General features: G+C 45.1%; 1 protein-coding gene across 5 annotated transcripts in view; it reads left to right on the top strand.

Moving 5' to 3' along the window:
• Nucleotides 1-24,064, top strand: part of LOC134847557 (uncharacterized) — a 110,138-nt gene that overhangs the window by 74,411 nt on the left and 11,663 nt on the right. For 2 of the 5 annotated variants that reach the window (XM_063864631.1, XM_063864632.1), the window contains exons 1-2: nt 19,849-21,639; nt 21,981-22,136. In XM_063864631.1, coding sequence (XP_063720701.1) covers nt 21,491-21,639; nt 21,981-22,136 — 305 coding nt within the window. In that variant the 5' untranslated portion in view covers nt 19,849-21,490. Of the gene's footprint in view, nt 1-19,848; nt 21,640-21,955; nt 22,137-24,064 lie in introns of those variants that run through there. The other 3 variants (XM_063864635.1, XM_063864634.1, XM_063864633.1) reach the window with 2 other exon arrangements.

The raw sequence follows: 24,064 nt of genomic DNA on the forward strand, positions 1-24,064 counted from the left end.
TCATATGACTTGTTGGCAAAGATCTTTCGGGCAGTCCCGAAGAGATCCGAAGGCGAGTTGCAAGACGTTGTGGGTGAAGAGTTCATGATACTGAAGGAGGGCAACGTGAGTGAGTTCCAGAAGCAGAAAGCGAGTGGAGCGTTACCCACTGAATTCCCCACCATAGAAGAGAAAGACGATCTACATAGAATCCTGATGGAAGTGGAACCGTTGCTGGGAGCCTCAGGGTATCGGACCCGAAGGAACATAGTGAGAACCCACGGGGAGTATCCTTGCCACTGCTTAGCGCAGACGTTGTGGTACCCCAAACGTGGGAACCTGATCCTAATTTGGGACGTGGAGGAGTTGTACTCCACGGGGTTGCCCGATCAGAATCAACCAGTGTCAATCGTGGTGGTTAGCGCCATGCTAGCAGTGAGATGGTTGGAGGCTTATGCGGACACAAATGAGCAGGAGACGGCCGTGCCGACTCCTGAACAGCTGAGCAACGTGAAAATGAGTAGTGAATTGGATCTTTTCAGAACCACCTGCAAGGTTCTGAGAATACCTAAAGCCATTGAAAGAATATGGTCAAGGCAAAGATTGATGCCTTGGTTCCGTGCAGTGATGACATCTTGGATGTATGAACGCGCGAAGCGTCACATGTCAAGGAACACGGAAGCCTATCAATCTTTCCAGCTAGACATAGGACCAGGAGCCTATAAGAGAGCTTTCCTGACGCATAGAAACGCGGTCACCACTGCGGTGAAGCGAGTAGCTGGAGCGCCTTGTGTTACTGAAGATGAAAAGAAAGAGGTCTTAAGAGCTGACCTAGAACGAAACGTGAGCCTGTGTCTTCACAACAGCTTTTGCAGGAACCGGGAGCAGAAGGTGAATGTGGACTTGCTACCTTGTTGCAAACCGAGGCTGTTGGAGCAGGAGGGTTGGGGCACGGCCCGCAACTCTCTGGACATGTTAGAGAAAGTTCTGGAAGACAGTGACGCTGAACATCAGGATGGAGAAATGATGGAGTGAAGATGACCAAAGAAGAGAAGAGAAGGAGAGAAAAACTTGATTGTATTTGTGTGCTAAAACTTAAACCAATCAACCAAGTTTTGATTATTGAACTTGTGAAACTTTTTGTTTTGATTTAGTTTGGTCAGACCAAACTTTGAAAATTGTTGCAATTGTTAAAATTGTTGAAATTGTTGATTTTAGTTACTACTATCTATGTATGTATATAAGGAACATAGGTGAGTATATTTACCTATTTATTCACGACTGAAGTTTTTAACCTGTGTAAGACACAAATTCACTGTGTGGCGACATGGTAAGTTTGAGTAAACTCGCTCGAGAAGGGTGGTTAACTCAACAACTTTCCTAGCCACAGAGTTTCTTAGTTTTAATATGGAAAGGACCGCATAAATGACTGATTATACTTGGTGAGTGAAGTAAAGTTAATTTTAACGGGTGCGTGGCCGTGCCACGTCCCACTTTTTAATCAGAAGCGAAAAGAAGTTTTATGGCGAGATGACGTAAGTAGTCAGAAAGGAAATTTTATCTAGGACACTCCTCATGGTGCAAATTTTGTGAAAATGTTGAAAGGCAGTGAGATGTAGTACGATGCCATTTGTGAACACGTAGTGAGTTGAGGTGGAGTAGATAAATTTCATTTTCTTATGCGATTTGTAAGATTGGTTGCAGAAAACTGGATACCTACTTGACGATAACCCGGTGTTGTGCGATCAATAGGGACATTGATGGAGACTTGTCCGGGGAGTATGTGCCATTCCGCCGGATGACACAGTATAACCTTCCCGCGACGGAAATAAAAGTGACTAAAGGCCTTACGAACAGAAAAGTGTTGCGACGGAGGGTCAGAATGTTCTGGAATTTTTATTTTTAAAATTTCGATTTGAAGGAGAACATTTCTGAGAAATAGAAAAAAGACGGCCATTTTGAATAAAATAGAGAAAAAGGAGAACGACGCCATATTTTGTGACGAACGGTTGTATCCGAGACGAGAAAATTACGGAGCCTCTTATCGTGGCAATAACACACGATAAGGACCTTAGTGACGGATATTTGTGGAGACGGAGGCTTCAGTGGGGGGAAGAGAAATACCACGGAACCCTCCCGGGACACGAAATATAGGAGATAAGAGTGTTATCTCAAGAAAATCACGGGAGCGGAGGCTTGGTCCCCCAGAGACTGTTATATGTGAAGGGACTGTGTAAACTGGCTATAACAGTTGCTGTAATGTCCTAGATCTGAATTAAACACCGATATTATTTGATATTTCAGGACATGAGTAGATAGAAAAAGGAAAGGGTCAATCCATCTCCAATGGATTTAATATAAAACTGTCACACAAAAACATATAGAAATAGGTGGTTCGAGCCGTGTTTTTAATGACAATCACGTAGTCTGAGGATCCGAGACTCAGCTATGTGGTTGTGTTCGCATGCAAACGAAAGCTGATCAAAAGTCGTTTGACTGATGGCCTAAAAATGGTAACTTTTTACTTTGCCCTAGACAGACCAGAAAATCAACTGGCAAGGTCGAGACGGTGAAAAACGAGTGGAATTAAGGTAACTGACGCCTGCCAGTCGTCGATAGGTGCTTTTTCTACGCTCCGTCGCTGTGTGATATTTGGGCGAATGTTACAAGAAGAAGCACGTGAACCGGAACCAGCAACTGCGGCCGATGACTTCAAGATCGATTATAAGGCAGCCGCAAAGGATGCTCTAAATAGAGTACAGCAGGAATTGGTGACGAAAGAGATCGAACAAAAAGTGAAACTTGAACTGGAAAATGAAAAGCTTCAGGAGCAACTGAATACCTTCGAGGCAACGGAGTTCGAGGAGACGAAAACACCAAGCAGTTTAGATATGAAACTTAAAGTGATCTCCGGTAAGAGGTTCGGCATGGCGCCGCAAGGAAAGAAGATACAGTCGATAATCTCAGTGGCTGGACACCAGGTAATAAGAAATTTGAGTGAACCATCAGAGTTCACTTTAATGCATTTGGACACATATGCAGATTATCTGAGGCAGGTGGAGCCACACACTGAGTCGAGAGCTGTGCGGGCACTACTAACGACGGGTGGCCCTCGCATGAAGAAACTTCATGGACGCTACTTGGAGGTCTATGGGCCGTATCAAATAATGCTGAACGTGGATGGAATCAGCATCTACACCAGGACTTACATAACAACAGATGATGACCAAATGGGGCAGATCTATTTGGGTGAAGAGGAACTCAAAGTCCGCAGGATAGGCCATGACGCCATGATGGAACAAGACGCGGTACATATTGGATATGAAGCAGATGTGACAGCACACCTGCTTGATACCAACGGAACAAAAATCGGAGTCACAGGGCTTCTGGACACAGGCGCGGTGGTGAGTGTGATGCCGATAAAAACCTGGGAGAGAATGGGCTTCACGCGGGAAGACTTGATTCCTACGAATCTCCGACTAGCCGCTGCAAATCGAGGAGCTATCTACGTAGCCGGAAGAACACCGGTGACGGTCCTTCACATGGGAGGACGGAACCTTTGGATGAGCTTCCTGGTGGTAGAGAATCTGGACGACGCCGACCAATTCATCTTGGGCAGAGATTTTGTCAGGAATTTTGACGTGATGATTGACTTGAACAACGGTCTAATACGGATTAGAAACCCGGACCGAAAGTATGTTAAGAGGCCCATTAATAGGATAATAACAGATGAAAATAAGGTACCAGTTTTTTTGGATAGAAAGGTAAAGTTACAACCAGGACAAGCTGTAGTAGCGATTTTTAGAATGAGAAATTTAAATTCGTTAAGTGATAGTAAACAGGTTTGCTTAGTACCGAATCCAAATAGTCAGAGTTCGGTGATTTTAGGCCGGAGCTTCTCGGTAACGCGAAACGGACTGTGTGTCAGTGTGTTGTTGAACACACTGGACACCACGGTTTCAATCCAGCGTGGAAAGAAGCTTGGTTACGCATTGCCGATGAGGACCGACTATGAAGAGACACAAAATTTGAAGAAATATAGTGTGAAAGACTGTCCTTATCATGCAAATAAAGATAAAATCTTAAAGAGAATTAATGAATTAAAATCTATTCATAAATTGTTTTCAATGAAATCCGAAACGGACGACGGCTTATCAAGCTGCTCGAATTTTCCGGAACGCCCCTCGTCATATGAACTAGATTCTGACAAACCGGTTTTGCCAGAAATAGAACATTTAAAAGGAAAAATAGGTGAGGGAGATTTTGAAAAATTGCGGGACCTCCTAGATCGGAACGCCGAAGTATTTTCAAAACATAAGGCGGACATCGGTTGCTGTAATTTCGTCGAACACGAAATCGAACTAGAATTGGGCGCCGTTCCCCATAGGGAAGGCGCAAGGCGAATGACGCCACATAAATCGGAAGCGTGCCGAGCGGAAATAGAAATGTTGCTTGAATACGACATGATAGAACCCTCGAAATCACCATGGGCTTGCGGAGTAGTAATGGCGAAAAAGAAAGGGGGGCAGCTTAGATTTTGTTGCGACTTTCGTTACTTGAACGCGGTAACGATTAAAGATGCGTACCCGATACCACGAATAGACGAGAGCCTATCCAAACTTGGTGATGCAAAGTTCTTCACCACATTGGACTTGGGTTCTGCCTTCTGGCAGGTTCCTCTGCGAAAGAAGGACAGGGAGAAAACCGGATTCGCGTGCGAATTGGGGTTGTACCAGTGGAAGAGGATGCCCTTTGGCTTGTGCAATGCAACAGCAACTTTTCAAAGGCTGATGGCTCAGGCTTTGACAGGAGTGACCAAAAAGTACGGGAATCTCTTGATGTGCTACGTGGATGACGTAGTCATAGCGACACCAACCCTGGAGGATCACATTGATCGACTCGATGAGGTCTTCGGATGTATGAAAAGAGCAGGCTTGAAATGCAAACCATCGAAATGTGAAATCCTTAGGGATTCGATCAAGTACCTAGGAAGAATGGTGGACAGGCATGGTGTGAGGCCAGATCCGGAAGCAGTAGAGGCTGTGCTGACATGGAAAGCTCCTAGAACGGACACACAGCTCATGAGCTTCCTAGGGTTTGCCAATTACTACCGTGAATTCATTAAAGGATATGCGGACAAGGTGTATCCGATGCAGAAGCTGATGCGCAACAAAGGGAAGAAGTTCGAATGGAACGATGAGGCACAAGTTGCTTTCGAGAACATAAAGCGGGAACTGTGCGAAGCGCCAGTGCTGGGCATGCCTACAGAAAAGGGCATGTATGTTCTCGACACAGACGCATCGGTGGTGGCCATCTCAGGAATATTGCATCAAGAGCAAGAATGGAACGGAAGAACAGTCCTCCGTCCCATTGCATACGGCAGCAAGGTCTTGAGTGACACAGAGATGAAATATGGCGCACCGAAAGCAGAAATGTTTGCAGTAGTCACCTTCGTGGAAAAGTACCGTGCATACTTGGGGAGCGCTCCCTTCAAGTTACGCGTGGACAACAGAGCGTTATCCTGGTTGAAGACCTACTCGATGGATCAGAGTTATATTGGTAGATGGATAGTCAGATTGGATGGCTACTATATGATAATCGAACACAGGATGCGTGATAAACATCAGAATGCTGACAGTCTCAGCAAGAAAACTGAATTCTATGAAAGATTGGAGCAGAAGCAGGCCAATCAGGCGGAAGTAAAGGAGGGATTCTCGTTTCTGGACAAAGAAACTTATGAAGCGCTTCCCTTAACGAGATGGTTGGATAAGTCTGGACATCCAATTCCAGGGCATCCTGAGTTACCTGTAGAGAAAGCAGCTGAGATAAAGATCCTGTCCAAGGAGGATCCAGTCCCCTTAGATTTGTTGCTGCGCTCGAACCTGGTCCAGCAAGAACTCTCTCGCATGAATATAAACAGCCTCTCATTATTGGATAAAACGGTGCAAGTCACACCACAAGTAATGCGGATGCTGGGTGGATTGTTAGAAAGAGAAGTGACCAGAGATGACCCCGAGTGGACAGCAGCAGTGGCATCGCTAACAGTCAGTGAGAAGGTGAAGATCATGCCGTCCAGACGACAGCACGAAGAAAACGAGAGGGATTGTAGGACAATAGTTCAGCAACTAGTATCCTCAATACCCCAAGAGATTTTAACCAGTACTTCTTACGGACAGAAAGGACAGGAGAGCGGCAGGCAAAAGAAAACTGTCACTTTTGTAGACCGGGATAAAGACGGTGAAGTTGTAGAACAAAATCTGCTGCAAGACTATTTGTCCGGGGAGAAGGATGAGGAGAAAAACCAGCGATCACAAGATCAACACCCGGGACAAGGAAATTTGTCCGGGGAGTCCGAGATAGACGAGAAAATTCCTGAGGAGAAACAGGACCTAGAGAAGAAAGTTTTGTCCGGGGAGTTCAGATGGATGCGAAGGAAATACGGGCATGATCTGGAGGAGCGTGCAGTCTCCAGCACAACACCTTCGACGGATGATAAGTCAGAAAGCTCGAGAATGAACACCTATTCAGACAGGGATTCGACCTCGGGATCAGAACTGTCAGAACTGGCGATACACACGCTACTAGTGGAAACTCGGGCGAGAAACCTGGACTTGAGAGGTGTACCAGGATCCTGACAGTGATCGCTACCTAATACCAAGCGAAAGAGTCTTTGACAACGCAGCGGATGACTTAGAAACGATAGCGGTATCGAAACGTTCGATAAGCCTGTTGCCGCAGAAAGAGGTAGTCAGGACTGATCTTCAGCCGTTTCAACAAGAAACACAACCGTTGGCGAAGATTTGGTGCGTTAAGATGGAAGAAGACACACATCAGGCCAACGAGCTGAACAGTCAGATGAGAGTCATGAAGACGTACTTGAAGGCGAGATACAGACTCTCGGACCTTCTAAGGGCGCAGAGAAATGATCGCATGACAAGCAACCTAAAAAGGTGGATAGAAAACGGTGCACCTGACAAAGGTGACCTGGAAGAAGACAGCTATAGGATCCTGAGACAATACTTCATGCAGAAGGAGGGGAGATTATATCTGAACAAGGACGGGATCGTGGCTTGCAGGAGAAGAGAAGAAGACAAGGTCTTATACAAATATAACGCGATAGTGTTGCCGCAACTCTATCAGACAGAACTATTATTCAGGTCGCATGATCAGATGGGCCATCAAGGGATCGACAAAGTGTATCAGAGGATCCTGAAGCGCTTTGAGTGGCCTGGCATGCGAGAAATGGGTGACAGCATGTCTGTCATGCCAACAGGTCAAGGATCCTAGGAAGTTGCGATTTCCTTTACAATCAATTGAGTCGTCTGAATTCAACGAGGTGGTGCAGATAGATCACCAGAAGATATGCATGACAGACAACGGTTACAACCAAGTCTTGGTCATGATAGATCACTTCACGAAGTATGCAGAGGCCGTGCCCTGCATAACTGCCTCGGCGGAAGAGACATGCGACCACCTGATCAATACGTGGATAGCAAGACACGGATGTCCAATGACGTTTCAATCGGACAATGGAACGGCTTTCGTAGGCGAGCTTACGAAAGAGCTTATGAGACGGTCACAAGTCGCTCAGGCTCACTCCACGACATACCACCCTCAGACGAATGGCTTAGTAGAAAGACAGAATAGGACGTTAGTGTCGATGCTGAGGGTATATTGTTCCAGGTACATGACCGATTGGGACAGATACCTTCCACAGGTGATGGGAGCTTATAATAGCACGCAACACTCCACCACTGGAGTCAGTCCACACATGATGCTGACGGGACACGAGAAGTCTTTACCCTTGACATTCTTCTACCCAGAGTATGAGGGAAAGAAAACATCCCCACAGGTCTACGTGAGGGATGTGATCAGACGCCAACAGGAGTTGAACGACTTGTGTAGACGAAACACTCAGCAGGCACAGGCAAGGCAGAGGAAAAGATTCGACAAGAAAGCAGCTGGTGCAAAGGCTTACTCGGTGGGAGACTACGTATGGGTATTTCAGAACGTTATACCACCGAAAGGGACAAAAAAGCTTCTGAAGAAGTGGAGGGGACCCTTCATGATTACAGAGGTGCACCAAGAGGGACGCTTTTATAGACTGAGTACTGGCCGAGCCGCCCACTACGAGAACATCAAGCCACACAATCCATCGACAGAAGACTGGTGTATACCTGCAGACATGGAAGAAGGGGATTATCTAATGATGGATCCTGCTTGTGAGGTCAATGAAAAAGGCACCAGGGAGAAGAACGATGGAAACGAAGTCGTAGAGGAAGGTACGGATACACCATTGGACCTGGATCCAAACGAACAGATCGAAGCAGACGATGAAACCTTGCCCTACGCAGAGGAAGATTGGCGGGATTCCGAACAGACAGAGGTTCCCAAGAACATGGAACCAGATCTTCCGTTCACGATGCAGACTCGTCAGAAAGACGGGACGAGACTAAGAAAGAAATACAATCCTTACGGTGACGACTTTGTAGTGGATAGGATAGATCTAAAGAAAATAGTGGAGGAAGTAGTGGGTTTAGAGGAAATAACAGTGTCACAGGACATTGACATAGTCGATGATCACAACGATGAGTGGGTTGACGACTGGTCGAAACCCGAAGTGGAGTTCGACGATGAGCAACAGCAGTCAAATGAACAAGACCTGACGAACCTGCGTGTCTTAGAGTGGCTGAACGACATGACATCAGACCCTGAAAAGACCAGCGTTACGATTCAAGACGTAGATCGCGAAAGCGCGAAATACATTATGACCGAACGAGATGATCCTTCCTGGGCTGCCCAGGAAGGACAACTTCTCATTCCAGCTTCTAATCTTGACTTAATACCCGGTATGCGATCGACGGGGACGCCGATGGATATTTTTGTCCGGGGAGTGGGGGTAGGACTTACCCACACTGAAAACTTGATAATAAAAAAATTGAGAATAGCAAGAGAAACAGGAAACTTAGAAGCAGAAACAGGTGAAGAACCTAAGAAACCTGACATAGGCAGGGTAGTTGAGTCATATTTTAATTTACCAAATGAATATTCTAGTAACATAATACTAACAGACAGTGATTTCATACTCACAAACAGAACATGTGCGGTAGCAATCACCGCAGACATGAGTTTTAGGACGGCGCTAGCGGCAGATTTTAAGAGGGAATATAAAAACGTGGAATTCCTTTGGAAGCAAAGACCAGGGATAGGGGGCGTAGCAGCCTTACCCCCGGCGGTGTCGCAGATACCAGGAAAGTACTTATGCTTCTTGGTAACGAGGGCGACAGAGAAGCAGCACGTGGACCCAGAAAACCTAGTCTTGTCTTTGACGAGGCTGAGGGACTTCCTTGTGGAAATGGACGTGAAGGAGCTTTCGCTTCCAGTGTACGATCCAAATAGAGGAAGACTGCATCCTCGGGAATTGTACGCGCTTGTACACGTGATATTCTCTGATACGAGCATACAAGTGTATCTACATAAGAAATATTACTTAAGTATAGGCTGAGTGATGTGCGAGAGGGTGTTAGGCCAAAGACCAAGCTGCATGTAATAGGTGATATGTGTGTTATGTTACGTTATGTTATGTTATGTGTTAGGTTATTAAGATCATGGGCAAGTAGGGGTTAGTGACCATGAAAAACTAAAAGACGATCTTGGGAATAGATCCAAAGTTTGGACTGTCCAATCTTAGGTCGAATTCCAAAATTTTAGAGACCAATTGATTTTAATAAATTTTAGGATAAATATCTTTTTATCTGAACTGTCTTTAAGCAAATTTTAACGATGTATGTTAAGGTGAAATTGACAAGTGTGACATTCGTGATTTCTTTTCTAGATCCTGATTGATCATTTAATTGCTCACTTGAGTCAAAACTTGAAATCGAAATCAAATCAAACTTGGAAAGAACAGTATGGACAATTTCAACCTGGATGAATTGATGGACCTGGCAGAGGCATATGTAGGACCGATGGTAGATGCGATCTATCGTCGGCTGATCGAACGAGACTTCGCTCTGGAGGACCCAGAGGTGGTCATGTTGCTGACCGCCCTGATTAACATCTTGGGGCACGACAACCGTGGGGACCGCCCCACGGAAGTCCTGTTGATGGCAGCATATGGAGAAAGAGGAGTACTAGACCGCCCGAACATGAGAGTGATGAGGTGGAGAAACGGGGCTCTCTCAGGGAGTGACTTGGCGAATGAGCCTGGGTTGGGAAGTTCTAGGACTTACCAACCAGGTGAGATGCCAATGCCCTCCAAGCCCAAACCTGGGCTGACGAGAATGCATCGGGAGATGAACAGCGAGGCGACCTCGTCTGGTTCACCACTGAGAGCAGCTGTGCCACCAAAAGGGGCGAAAGTAACACAGAAGGTTCAGACGAACCAAACCATACAAGATCTGGACGAGATGAACGATCAGTTGAGAAGTACGAAGAAGGAGTTAAACGATATGACGAAGACCATGCTGGCGATGGAGGAAGACCGGGACATGTGGAGAAAGTTGTTTGAAGACTGCAACAAAAAGCAGGGTCAAGAGATCGAACGCTTAAGGCAGGAATACAAAGAGCGATCGGAGCAGGTGGCGTTGACGACGTCCATTGAGAAAGTGATACTTGCAAGGGATATTCCTCGTGGGCAGTCCCCGATGGAGCTCTTGACACCTCGAGAAATGAGTCAAACAACGGAGACACGGCTTCCAGCAGAGACGAACCGAGTAACAATCCCGGATCCTAGTGACACCTTGGGTGATCCCGTCGTAGAACAGACAGTGAGAAAACTGATAGAGACCGCTGGACGATTGGTTGCTAACAAGAATGCACCAGGTTCCGGGGTGACTGCACCCTATGGAACGATTGACGATACGGGCAGAGTACAACTCTCCCAGACAATAATCAGACAAGGGATAAGTGACGTGACGCCACTCAGGGGGAATTCGAAGATCACAGAGAGAAAAGTAAGGAAGATGCCAGCGAAGAAAGTGTCTCGTGTAATAGACGTGCAGAAGAATAATCAATTGAAGTATAATTTCACGGGAGTTCCGGAGACAGATCCGAGGGCCTGCTTCAATCGAGCTACCTGGAGCCCGGCTGTGAACCTGCAGCAACCACCACTCGGGACATCTCACCTGATATTGGGAGACAGCTTAGTCAGAGTGCTGTCGAATTTGAGGACCTCATGGGTCACCACGGTGATGGCCTTTGGAGGCGCGACGATTGCCCAATTATATCGCATGGTGGAGCTGATGAATCCAGGGAAGATACCCAATGTGATGATCTTAGTTGGGACGAATGACATCTCCAGAGGATCAGATGAGCAGGAAGCACTGTGGGAAGCAATGATGGTGTGTTTGTTTACTACTCTCTGGCAGAAGTTCAGTTGCGCGGTACTGACCGTTTGCACGGTGCCAATGAACACAAGAAGCCTGACAGTATCAGGAAGAAGGCACAACGAGGGAGTCATGAGATGGAACAACATCTTGAGAAACCTAGCAAATCGAAACGCCGGAAGAATGATCCTCATGGACATTGAACATGAATTGAGAGCCATGGATCAAGCCAGACTGACCACAGATGGCATCCACTTCGACAGTGTCGAAGGACAAGCTTGGTTGAATCGAGTCTTCCAAGAACGGTTGGATGAGCTGGAAGCAGAACTCTTTGACACAGGAGTGCTGAAGGAAGAGGGAACGGTGAGTGATACGGTGATCACCACCTTTGTGCCTCCTAACCTGGAAACACGCTTGGGTACGGTCCCAGCCGCCATAAATTACCAGCAACAAAGCTCCAGTGAACCAGGTCGAAGAACAGATGTACAGGATCGGTTGGGAGAGGCACCGATGAGGAGAACAATTCATCCTAGGAGAAGGATAGGACCTGTCAACCAACCAATCGAAGAAGTAGCCGGCACATCTAGATCGGACACTAGATCGGAGACGACGAGTACCAGTCGAGAGGAAAGACCGAGCAGAGGCTCATTGATGTGGTCGCGATCCATACCGTCTCCTTGACATATATACAAAGAAGAACTAATGAAGCTGGACCTACAGAGAGTGAGCTTCATCGAAGATGCAAGGAGGATGCTGAATGGAAAGACGCTATCCGTCAGCAGATTGTACTCGATAACCGGCGTAGACTGGTTGATAGCCGCTAGCATAAATTTCAGCTCCACGACGGCCTTGAGATTTGCCGACTTGGAGGGACTGCCCTCCAACAACACAATAGGACCTGTGAATGCAAGACCGTTGCAAGATGTGAGATTGAACCATGATGAGAGGAGTCGTGAAGAAAGGCCAGGAAGATTCCTGACGGCGAGAGCGCCGATTGGACAACACGTGAAGATATTTAGGCAATTGACGACACCACCTGGTCATGTGAAGGAGAGAGTGTACCCAAAACTAGTGAACCAAGATGGTGATGCCCAGAGATATGGCGGATTGACAGCGATAAAGAAAGATGAGACCATCTTCGCCGCCTACGACAAAGCAGAGATGAGAAAGGCCAAAATCATGGTAGTAGCGAATTCAGAGTTCGTGTACACCTCCAAGTCTTTGTTTTGGCCGGACGTCATAATGCTGGCCGCAGTTGACCTAGACCTATTGCAATCAGTGTCATTGGCTATAGGGGTACAAAGGCAGACAGAAATGAACCCGATAACGATTGTGTTTGCTGGCATCAATGACCATCTACACAGTAGAGGTTTTCTGAGCAGGCTCAGAGATCCTGCAACAGCAGAAAACGCAGTATGGCCCGCGATAAAAGACATCCTGGAGTCAATGGGTGAAGTGGTAGACGCGACAAAGGAGGGATCATTCAATAAAGTGACGTTGAGAGTAGTATTTGCGTTGTCTCCGGGATATGCATATCTCCCGGATGGACTGAAATTTGTGTATGCAATGGTAGCCTTACTTTCGGAGGGAAAATATGATGTGATCATATCAGCCCCGAATCGCATGATAGAAATGGAGAACCTGAGGCCACTTAAGGCTGAACTGCCGGCAGTATGGTCAGATATCTCAAACGCGATGAGAGGGTTCAAGGACCACGCGCTACACATGTTGGTGTTGGACGAAGTGCTGGGGTTGGAACTGTCCAACTTCAGTCGGCAACTCAAACTGAAACCAGGAATAGATGACGACCATCGAGTGATCACGGCGATGTCCAACGACTTGTGGTTCCGAGCAATGGAAGTGGCGAGTGAAGACACGAGAAGAAAGAATTCACTGGAGACGAGAGCTCATCTGGAAGCGATGGTGCTGAGAACCAAGCCGGAAGCAAACCAGTGGCTACACCTGAATCCGAGAGTAGCGGCATTGGGTGCAGATGCTTTTCAGCAAGGCCCAGTAATGATCACTAAGATACACGCCTACTTGTTGAAGGAGGTGAACCTGGCGGAAAATGCCGGAGAAAAGACAGCTGAGTTCGTGAACAGAATGTGTCAGATTACTCTGGAAACCTTCTGGACCCAGGAAGTGAAAGGACAGGAGGGATTTGAAAGGACAGATAGCATGCTAGAAGGGTTGGGAGCCGGATGGACCGCGTCCTTCTTGGCAAAAGTCTACCCGAAAGTCTCGCACTACTTGATAAAGGAATTCCTCCAAGCGGTAGTGAAAGTATCGATAGTGGAATTAATGGCCCTGTTCGTGACATTTGGAGCGGAGAATTTCGTGAAAGGACCGGTGATACTGCTTACGGATGGAATACAGAACCTGCGACTAGATGGACTTCTGACATTGATCGCAATAACCCACGGAAACTTGGGAGGACTGATGAAACTGGCACGTTGTCCAGAGCAGATGAAAGGGAGAGTGAGGAATCTGGATATGAAGAAATCCACAGACTCGTGGAACAAAATAAGAGACCTGAGACACACTCTTATCCAGTATCTCTTGCAGCAAAATCGCTTTGGAACCGGAGAAGACGAGACAATTGAAAGAGAGGAAGATGTTAGACGACATGTTGGAGGCATGCCGCTGTTAACAGATTTGAGCTTAGCTATGAGAATCGATCCCTTGGCACTGATCAGAGGAGTCACGGAGTTCGTGACAGTGATCTATGGACCAGCAGTCACCTTTGCGTTCCCTGACGTTAAAGTGGAAGCATATAGGAGGTCGGTGTTGCACCTGAACCTCATATCGGCAGTGGACGGTAGTACACTGAACTGGTGTGAGCAGCACGCATTGCGAGAGCTCATGAGTGAAGATCTGTTATTTGCGAAAATATCGGAGCCAGAGATGACAGTCATCAATTTTGACGATCACTTCTGTGACCGCATGGGAGAAGTAGAAAGAGGGCACATCGAGGTGTTTCCAAAGCTTTGGAATCTGAGGCCCTATGACAGAACGAATGGTGAATTGACCAGAGTGCCTCGTCTCACAGCAGCGTATCACAAGGTGAGAGAAGAGACGAAGGATTGGGGCGATTACAAGAAGCTACCCGAAGCAATCCCTGAATTCCCTCTGATAAGAAGGATGTTGCTCGGAGCAGTCTCCGTAGTACAAACTCCTAGGTTGAGAGCATTCGAAACCAATGAAAGGAGAGTAGGGAATTTCTCGGCGACGATGGATCCATACTTCGTGGGGAGAAATGCCGCCGCGTTACAGTACACACGATTTGCGTACACGGATCAAGCGACGAGAAGGCGAATAAGCAACGCCGCTACTCCCAAGCCTGAAGGATTTGATGAGGAATGGAGGGGACTAGGCTTAGCTCCAATGAGGATGAGAGGCAGGACTGAATTGCCTGAAGCCTCAGTAATCCTGACCAGTGTGAGAAAAGAGATGAAAGTTGCGGGAATATTGCAGACGAGAATTTTCCTAGCACCCTTCGGCTGCGAAGAAACCAAAGTGGTCCATGGAGAAGAGGAAGATAAATCAGCCGGTACATTGCTCATACCGAGATTCCAGGAAGAAGCTGATGATGACAAACAAGGACCATCGAACTCGAATGGGGACAAGTCAGAAGGAGATGACGGACAGGGTGGAAACCGTCAGACGAAAGAACCCATGCAACAAGATCAAGCTGGTGGAGAAGACGACAGGGCATCGACAGGAGGAACATCCAGCCTGGATTTCAATATCTTCAGTGATCTTGAGAATAATGCAGACACGTTGGAAACGACTGAGCCAGCGGATGAAGGCATCTCGACACTGGAACCTCCGTCAGCCTTTGAGGAAATGAAACGGAATTTGCCGGAGAGCAGCTCTCCTGGCAATACAAGAAATAACGATCAGAGAATCCTCATGGAATCACCTCGGAGGAGAAGAATAGAGGCCTCAGCCAGAGTACCTTTCTTGGGAACGCTACCCGAAGAAGAATGGGAAGTACATCACCGAGACCACGAGAGTAGGACGGGATGTAAGCTGGACAGAGTGGCGTTCATGGAAGAAGTCTGGACTGTGATTCAGAGCTATGGGACCCAGTCCATTCTCAAAACAGGTCTCAATCAACCCTTGATGAGAGAAGTACTTGACAAGCTTGATGAGTGTGAAGGGAGACTGAGTGAGTTATTGATCGACTCAGCCACTGATGAGAGTGAAGCGAATTCTCCCATCAAGATGACACCGCAGGACAATGAAGGAGAGGTGGAATACCTGTCAAGGACCAGGAGAGGAACGATGCGATCGAAAATGGTGATTGATAAAATCAATGCGATGAAAATGAAGTTAGGCGGCAGAGTGATGCCGAGGAGGATTGGAAAGACGAAAGTGGATTCGGAAATATCGATGAAAGCTGGTAACTCAGCGAAAAGAAAACGAGTCGAGGAAGTCATGGATTTGGGGCAAGGTGATTATCAATTGTCTGGCACAGATAGAATATTAACTGATATAGCGATGGTGCCACCCATTCTCATGGCGGGGATAAAGTCAACCGGTTATAAATCCAAAAGGAGTGACCGCACTCTGACTGGAGCGACTTTAGAAATGGAAATACTCAGTCAATGTGGAGAGAGTAAAATGAGGGACTTCAAGCCATCTCCCATGAATCATGGAAAGGGAAGTGTTGCAGGACAACTAACACCAGTGGAATACAACAGACTGACAGTGTCTGAGACAGTGTCGATAGATGAACCCACCGGTGGATACATGGAGATGTTGGAATACCGAAACTCGGCTAGAGGGTATGTAGTGGCCCTGGAAGAGGAAAAAGCCATGGAGGGTTATCTGGAAACAATGTTGCAAGGCACCACCCTCAAGCAGAAGGCGTACGGAACTTTGGCGTCGTCTGACATACAGGCGGAGACGATCGAGCAGTTGGTGAGCCTTCCATGGAAAGCAGTAGTATTGAGGTATTTCGAAGAGGAAATGAGGACTACGCCAAGAATACATGCTCTCGTGGCAGTACCTTACGTAGGGACAGAATTACAACTCAGGCTCGCCTGGTGCATGATGGGACTGACTCGCGAAGAATATGATTCGGAAGAAAGGAAGAGATCAAAGGAGGAAAAAGTTTTCCTTATGACGAATCTGAGGGATCTGATAGTCCAGGAGGGAGCAGCAGTAGCGTTTGCAAAGCGGAGAGACGCTCTCTGTTTCATTCGATTCCTGATAGAGCAGATCTCAGTACCTGCATTAAGCACTTGTGTTAAAATGTTGAAGGAAGGCGATGAGCGAACGAAAGCCATGTTCTTACTAGCAATGCTGGATATGCAGCAAAGTAAACCGATGAGGGTGAACATGAAAGAACCTGAAGAATTGGAACCCATGAAAAAGATAGACGAGGTCAGGAGATTCTCAAACAAGGAGTTGAGGCTCACTAAAGAATCTATGGGAGCATTGCCGAAATCCAGTGAATACTGTGGACCGATCAAGAAGAAGTCATATAGCTATGTATCCGGGATCATAGGGATAGCGTACAATCCTTTCCTGAGTGAAGACATACGCGATTGCTTCTTTGATTATGAGCAGGCGGTGTTACTAAGATTCTGGACGTCCAGGATTGTAACGATTAAAAGCGTCAACAATTCACAGGCCAAATTGGGACTGGTCTTGGAAGAAGAGGTGACTGCACCTTCAGTACCAAAATCCGACAAGAGAGTGGAATTTGGGTTGGGATTCTCAGATGAATTACTGAGAACGAGCTTGATGGCAGTGTGGGAATTGATGAAACCATCGTGGTGTCCTAGTCCCAACGCTGACTCAATATTACGGGCGACACAGGACATACAGAGGGAACTGAATGCGGACTGTAACCTGCGTGACCTCAACATCATATATAATGTGATGATAACAGCCTCTAAGAGCAACGGAGAAGATAGAGTGGAGTTGCCTGGCTGGGGACCAGAAGACTGGGTCAAACCTGGTAGCTGTCTGGCGGAAGTCTGTGGACTAGAGGGTCACGTTTGTGGAAGTCTAGACTGTGTGAAAACCCTGGAGAAACAACACAAGCAGTTGACAGTATTGTTTGGAAATGTAGTGATGAAAGCAAGAACGGAAACGGAACTGATAGCAGATTTCCATGGAGGAACCGATGTGAATCTGGTGACAGCACTAGGATTCTACAGCATGTTTGGTTCTTTAGAGTCACTATTGAATCTAGAACAGAAACATGAGATGGTCACAGCCATCAGCGTAGAAGTATTCCCAGGAGTTCTGCAGACTGAGCAGAAGTATATAGGAAAATGGAGGGAAGCAATCGAAACGGAGATGAACATCAGACACAGCGAAACTTATTGTAGACCATCAGGAGCACGATATTTGGTGGGTTCAACGTTGGCTCCAATGTGCAAGAGCAGATACCCTGTACATTTCGTGGCTGTGGACGTGAAGAGTACAAGAACGATCGTGGATCAAGCTTTCTCAGTGCCAAAGTGCGTGAGATTGGCGAGAATGTCTGAAAAGTCTTACGAGTTACTATGTAAGATGTTCTCAGCAGTTCCAGAGAGAACCAAAGAGGAGTTGGAGTCAATACTAGGAAAGAAGTTCATGGGATATGTGAGCGGGAACTTCAGTGACTTTGAAAAACAGAAACAGAGAGGATCAACTGTCACAGATTACAATGCAGTAGATGAGAATGATGAGATCCACCGAGTGATGATGGAAGTGGAGCCATTGCTGGAAGCTTCGGGAAAACGGAATTGGAGGAGCATCATGTTGACACATGACGAGTTTCCTTGCCACTGCTTGCTGCAGACCTGGTGGTATCCCAAGCGTAGTAATCTGGTGTTGATCTGGGACTCTGGAGAGCTGCTCTCCATGGGTTTACCAGATTCATCACAGCCTATAACAATAGTGATAGTGGGAGTTATGATGGCGATACGATGGCTGGAAGCTCATGTGAGAGAAAATAATAGACAGGAGGCACCGACGAGAGAACAACTGCAGAAATTAGATTGTCTAAAAGATTTAGATCTTTTTGAGACAATGTGCAAAGTTCTAAACATTCCGATGGAAGTGAAGAAGATATGGGCAAGAAAACGATTGATGCCATGGTTCAGAGCTAACATGACTGCATGGTTGTACGAGTATGCGAAAAAGCATATGTCGAAACATGGCAGAGTTTACAGTGAATATCAGCTGGACATTGGGGCAGGAGCTTTCAAGCGAGCTTTCGTGACCCATCGGAATGCAGTGACCACCGCTGTGAAAAGAATTTCCAGGACGAGCGAGCGTAGTGGAAATGAGAAGGCAGAGATGCTGAAAGAAGATTTGGAGAGAAACGTGACGTTGTGTCTCCACAACAGCTTCTGTAGAAACAGAGAATCAAACGTGGATCCCCTACCTTGCTGTAAACAGAGGGTGGAAGAGCAGAAGTGTTGGAGGACGGCTTCCAACAGCGTCAGGATAGTCAATGACGTGCTACAAGACACGGAGACCGAGAGTGCAGAGTCAGCGTCACAGGAGGAGGAAATGGAGCATTGATGAATGGTCGAGAAAACAAGAGGCAAAAAGAAGGAAAATTAGAAGAATTTAGAAGTTTTAGAACTTCTAAACGACGAAAAAAGAAGAGAACAAAGGGATGATGAAGAAACGTTAAAACTCAGAATTGTTTTATGTGTGTGAAAAACTCAAGTGAGAAACCAAGCAACCAAGTTGTAATTGAAAACTGAAACATTTAGTTGAGTTTGGAAATTGTTGCATTTATAAATTTGCATTTTGGTTTTAGTTGAAGTGGCTTTAGAGACACTCACTTATTATTTATTTAGAAAGGCTTGAGGGAAGAGTATATTTAAATATTCCAGCCTGCATGATTGTTTTTAATCACTTAGGAAGACTGATAACTTTGTGGTGACATGAAAAACTTGAGTAACTTCTTGAGGAGGGAGGTTGTTGCATTGTTCTTTCTAACCACGAGGTCTCTTGGTTTTAATATTCAGGACAATAAACAAGCAAGATTTCCGAAGGGAAGGAGCATAGTAGGATAATTTTAGCTTGTTGGTTGGCAGGACTGTCCTGCAAGCCAACACCTTTTAAATCTAGGAGAAAAAGTTTCAATCGGGATATTGACACTGGAAGTCAGAAAATATGTTTTATCTTAAGTCATATCCTCAATGTGCAGATTAATGAAAGAATTTGAAGGCTATAGTGATGTAGTATGATGCCATTTATATTCTGCAGTGAGTCGATGTGACGTAGGTAAAAGTAATTTCGTGCATTTTGTAAATTCTGTTCGATGACACTGTAACCATTTAGAACATTGCGCGATTCAATGAGGACATTGACCGGACTGTCCGGGGAGTATGTGACATTCGACCAGAATGGCCAAAATGCACTCTCTGCAGAATTCAGGATTTTAGCAGTGAACCTTCCGGATTGGCGATTTAGAACGGATAAGGACGTTATTTGAACGATTGGCCAAACGGTGAAGGCTAGAAGATTATGGAATTCTAAATTTTAAATTTTCGAAGTAATGACGTAACATTTCTGAGAAATGTTAAAACGGCCATTTTGGCTAAAATAGCAGAAAGAAACAGAACAACTTTATCTGCGATTACGAACAGTACGAAAATCGAGACTAAAAAACAACAACGAACTACCGAACAGCAGAGGACGTTCCGAGTTGCAACTATTGTGCTGTTACAATAGTTGCAAGGCCGTTGCGAACAACGGTGAAGGGTAAAAGCCAGCCCTCCGAGTTAGCGTGAACCTGAGGTTAAGGAGCTTGATTCACTGGATTCAAGAATCCGGAAGGGTTTCGGGACTGGAACTTTTAGCCTTTTATATAAACTTTTAGCTTCTTGTCATGTCCTGAATTGAATTTAATTAACAACTGGATTCGTTTTGATAAGGATGAGAAGCTAGGAGTTGGGGGAAAGGGTTGATCCATCTTCGATGGAGATGATGATTTTTATCTACTGAACAAAAACAATAGTAATATGATAAGTAGTAGCCCTGTTTTTAGGAGTGACCTCGTGGTCTGGGGATACAGAGACCCAGCCATGAGCTCACTAATTTCGCATGTAATTCAGTTAATTTGAGCGTTCTGGTCGAAGCCGGAGAACAGTAGCGTTTTTGTCAGCCTGATGTAAGAAAGACCACCGAAAAGTACTGGCTTGGTAGAGACGGTGAAAAACATGCAAAGCTCTGTTTAGACGCTAGCCAGTCGTCTTAAGACTTAGTTTTGTTATCCGTCGATATGTATCTTCCGGGCGAATGTTACATTTTCAATGAACTTTTTCGTATACTAGTTGAAATCCGTCCGCTCTAAATTGAGGCATGTTAGTTGTTTTTTTTTCTTTCAATTTGACTGGTACTGCTTATGCCTCATAATTGGCCTGCATCATTTAGCAATTATATAGACTCATGTTTTCCCCAGTAACGTTATCGGTGATATTTTGGCTTGTGTTTGCGAAGTGCAACTTCGCCTCTGTGTAAACTCAGTGCTTGTGTCCTACTGGGCTATTTCTGATGAGACGAGTTCTGAAGATGAATTCGGTTGCCTTCGACTATCGTAGAATTGCTAGAAGTTTTAGAAACGATGCGCTCAAGTAGCAGAAATAAAAGACAAATCAAAATTGCGTAAGAGAAAAAAACAAGTTAGTTCGGACTAGTTTTTCTTTCAAGTGCTAAGTAACTCTGGTTCCTACTTGTGGATCAAGAGGACCATTCGGGATGAAACAGTTTTTCTGAGACTACTATTGATTTCCAGAACAAAAAATAAGTTTATAAGAACAAAAATAAGTTCTCCTCTGCCTTAGGGGGTGCAAAAATCTTAAAAATGTATCCAACATAGACAACTCTATCTGTGCTATAATCGAGGAGGGTAGATTTTAATTGACAATTCTCTGGATGCATTAAAATCGACTTGATTTAATCATAAAATTTTGCCGATGTATTTATATAGCGTTGGTACGGCCCCTTTCCAACCTGTGAACGTACCGTCGCATGATGGAAGGGCCCATTTTAATTGACCCTTTTTTAAAGAAAAACTATTGATTTCCAGAGCACAATTCTCTAAAGAGCTGAAACCCGATTAGTATCACATTGTTAGCTTATATCAAACACAGATATGATTCACAGTTGCCCTTATCAAAAATTTTGATAAAACTGCTGGCCGTTTATTTGAAGTTCATACTATGCGATATGCTCCAATCTTCTATTGGTCTTCTGTTTTGATTAAATCTCCGAAAACATTATCTTGGAGCGTTAAAGAATTATACAACAGGCCTTATTCGCAACAAGTTATCAAAATGACTGAAGTGAAAAAATTCGACATTGATTTGAGGCACCTTTTACAATTATCATCAAATCAATATTTACGAAGATTAAATAACTATTGCAAATAATAGGCTATTACTTAAGTGGATACTTAATTTAAAGTTTAGTTGTTATTGTAACTATATCTATTAACATTATCAAAATATATCTTATAATAGTAAGCAATGAAATGTTTATGGTAATTAAAGTGTTTTTTCTTATTTAATATGTCATTGGTATCATTTTATAAATTGTTTAGTTCTGTAAACTAAAAATCTGTATTTAAGAAACGTTGAAAACAGGAATTTCTGATAGTAAAAAATGTTAAACCGAAGAGGTTTTTAAGATATTAAAAGATGCCTCTCAAAGGAGCGATACTGTTACAACCCCAACAGCCGAAATGCGACAGGCAATGGCTAATGCAGACGTTGGAGATGACGTTTTCTCGGAAGACCCGACGGTTGCTAAGCTTGAAAAGAAAGTTTCTCAACTATTAGGGAAAGAAAAAGCACTCTTCGTGACCAGGTGCATATTTCAGTTACTTCTGTAATTGTTTTAGAGTAATGAACGTAGTGAAGACTCTTGTATAGGTCTTGCTGATTTTTTGTTTCAGGAAAAAGTCTTAAAAGTCTTAGCCTAATTTTTGTGATAAACTTATTAAATAGATAACTGATTGATACGGAACAGCCGTGGTGGTCCCTATAGTATTAATGCGATTCCATATCTTCAAGGATAGCCCTATCCGAAGCATATTGATTGCAGACTCACAAGCCAGACGTTTAGAATTTAGCAACATCAACATCCTCTCGTTACCCGGAGCTCAAATTCACGAGCTGTACAGGTTTGTGCCAGGAAAAGGTCAATACGACAAAATTGTAAATTCGCGGGCGGAAACGGCTATCTACCGTCTACGGCAAGCGTAGAGGAAGTAACTGATCGTATAGTCAGCCTAGCAAACCATCTGCTCCACGTCTGCGAATGTGTCTTTGTACTTGGCATTCCCGCTCGATATCCCCCTGAAGCCGAACGCGAATCGATTCAGGACCACGATCTCATCCGACACTTCGCAGTAAATCGAAAGATAGAAAAACAAGCAGTTGGCGCTCGTTGGGTTTTCCGAGGCCTATCTGAACAGATTTACTGTGAGAACCACGTCACCGAGCGAGATTACGTCCACCTCAACGAGTCAGCTTTGAGTGGACTAAGAAGCATCTTAAAGAAACGGGTCTTACACGAAGACTATTCTGTAAGTGTCAGCGAGCGACGACCCAACACTTACGAGTGCAATCGAGCGACCGGTTGTCTGTGCGGATCCTACACGGGATAAGGTTAGAGCCCTCGTTTCGACTTTAACAGATAGGTCTCCTTTTCTGGATTCACTGTTCCTCGCGCGGTTGTATGTTTCAGCTCGAGAGGCCGAAAAAGAAATTTTTGGAGGACGAATTCTTTTACCAAACATGTCGGCTAGCGAATGTGATCAAAATTGACGTGAGAGAAACAAGCAGACTGAAGAAGCGAATATTGTGGTTATTTTGGAGAAAATTTGAGAAGGACTACGAACAAATGAACAAGTGCACATAGAGAATTGCTTGCGATTGCACAATGAATGACTGTAGAAGCAAAACTTCACTATAGAACGAAAAACTGAAAGGGGGAAACCCCTTGTGCTACGAGCACAAAAGCCCTACTACTACTACACTACTACTACTACTGTTAAAGTCAAACCCCTCCCTTCCTTTTTCCGCTCCGCTGTTTGTAATGCTTGGCAAATAGGTCTCCCTCTCGGGATTCATTGCAAACAAGTCTTAAAGCAAGCAATCATTACCTAGTAGACCCATATCGATATAATGGATGAGACCAGGACGCGCCTTGGTTCGGTAGATGCGAACTACTATCCCTCACTTGATCAAATCCTGTCTGCTCACGACGATGATCTAAACAAGTTCCTAAGCAAAACGAAAAAAGGCAACATTGTTTGTCTACTCAAAGAATTAATACTTAAGTTCAACGAAAAAGAGAGCATTCAGAACGACCTTAATGCTATCAAAACTTCAATAACAGAAGTGTACGATGACGTTAAAGGTTCAGCAATGTCAGAAACGCGATCAGCAGGGGAAACCTCCAAGGGTAGCTACATCTCAGCACTGTTGAAACAAAAAAGCTCCGAAGATGATAAAACATGTGAGGTGAGGATCTCCGGTATACCGGAGTTCGAATCTGTAAGCTCTGAAAAGAAGCTCAGGCAGCTAGACATAATACAACACGAAGAAAAAGCCATGATTTCAATCATGGAACATCTCGAAATACAAAAAGAAGCAATAACATCAGCAACACGTATGGGAAAATTCAGACCTGAGTCGATAAGACCAAGAACATTTTTAGTCAAGTTTCGCGACAAATTGACTGCGTACAAGGCACTTGCGAGTGCCTTCAGACTGAAGCAATACGATGGT

This window comes from Symsagittifera roscoffensis, chromosome 6, assembly GCF_963678635.1.
Source record: "Symsagittifera roscoffensis chromosome 6, txSymRosc1.1, whole genome shotgun sequence".
NCBI classification, from domain to species: domain Eukaryota; kingdom Metazoa; phylum Xenacoelomorpha; order Acoela; family Convolutidae; genus Symsagittifera; species Symsagittifera roscoffensis.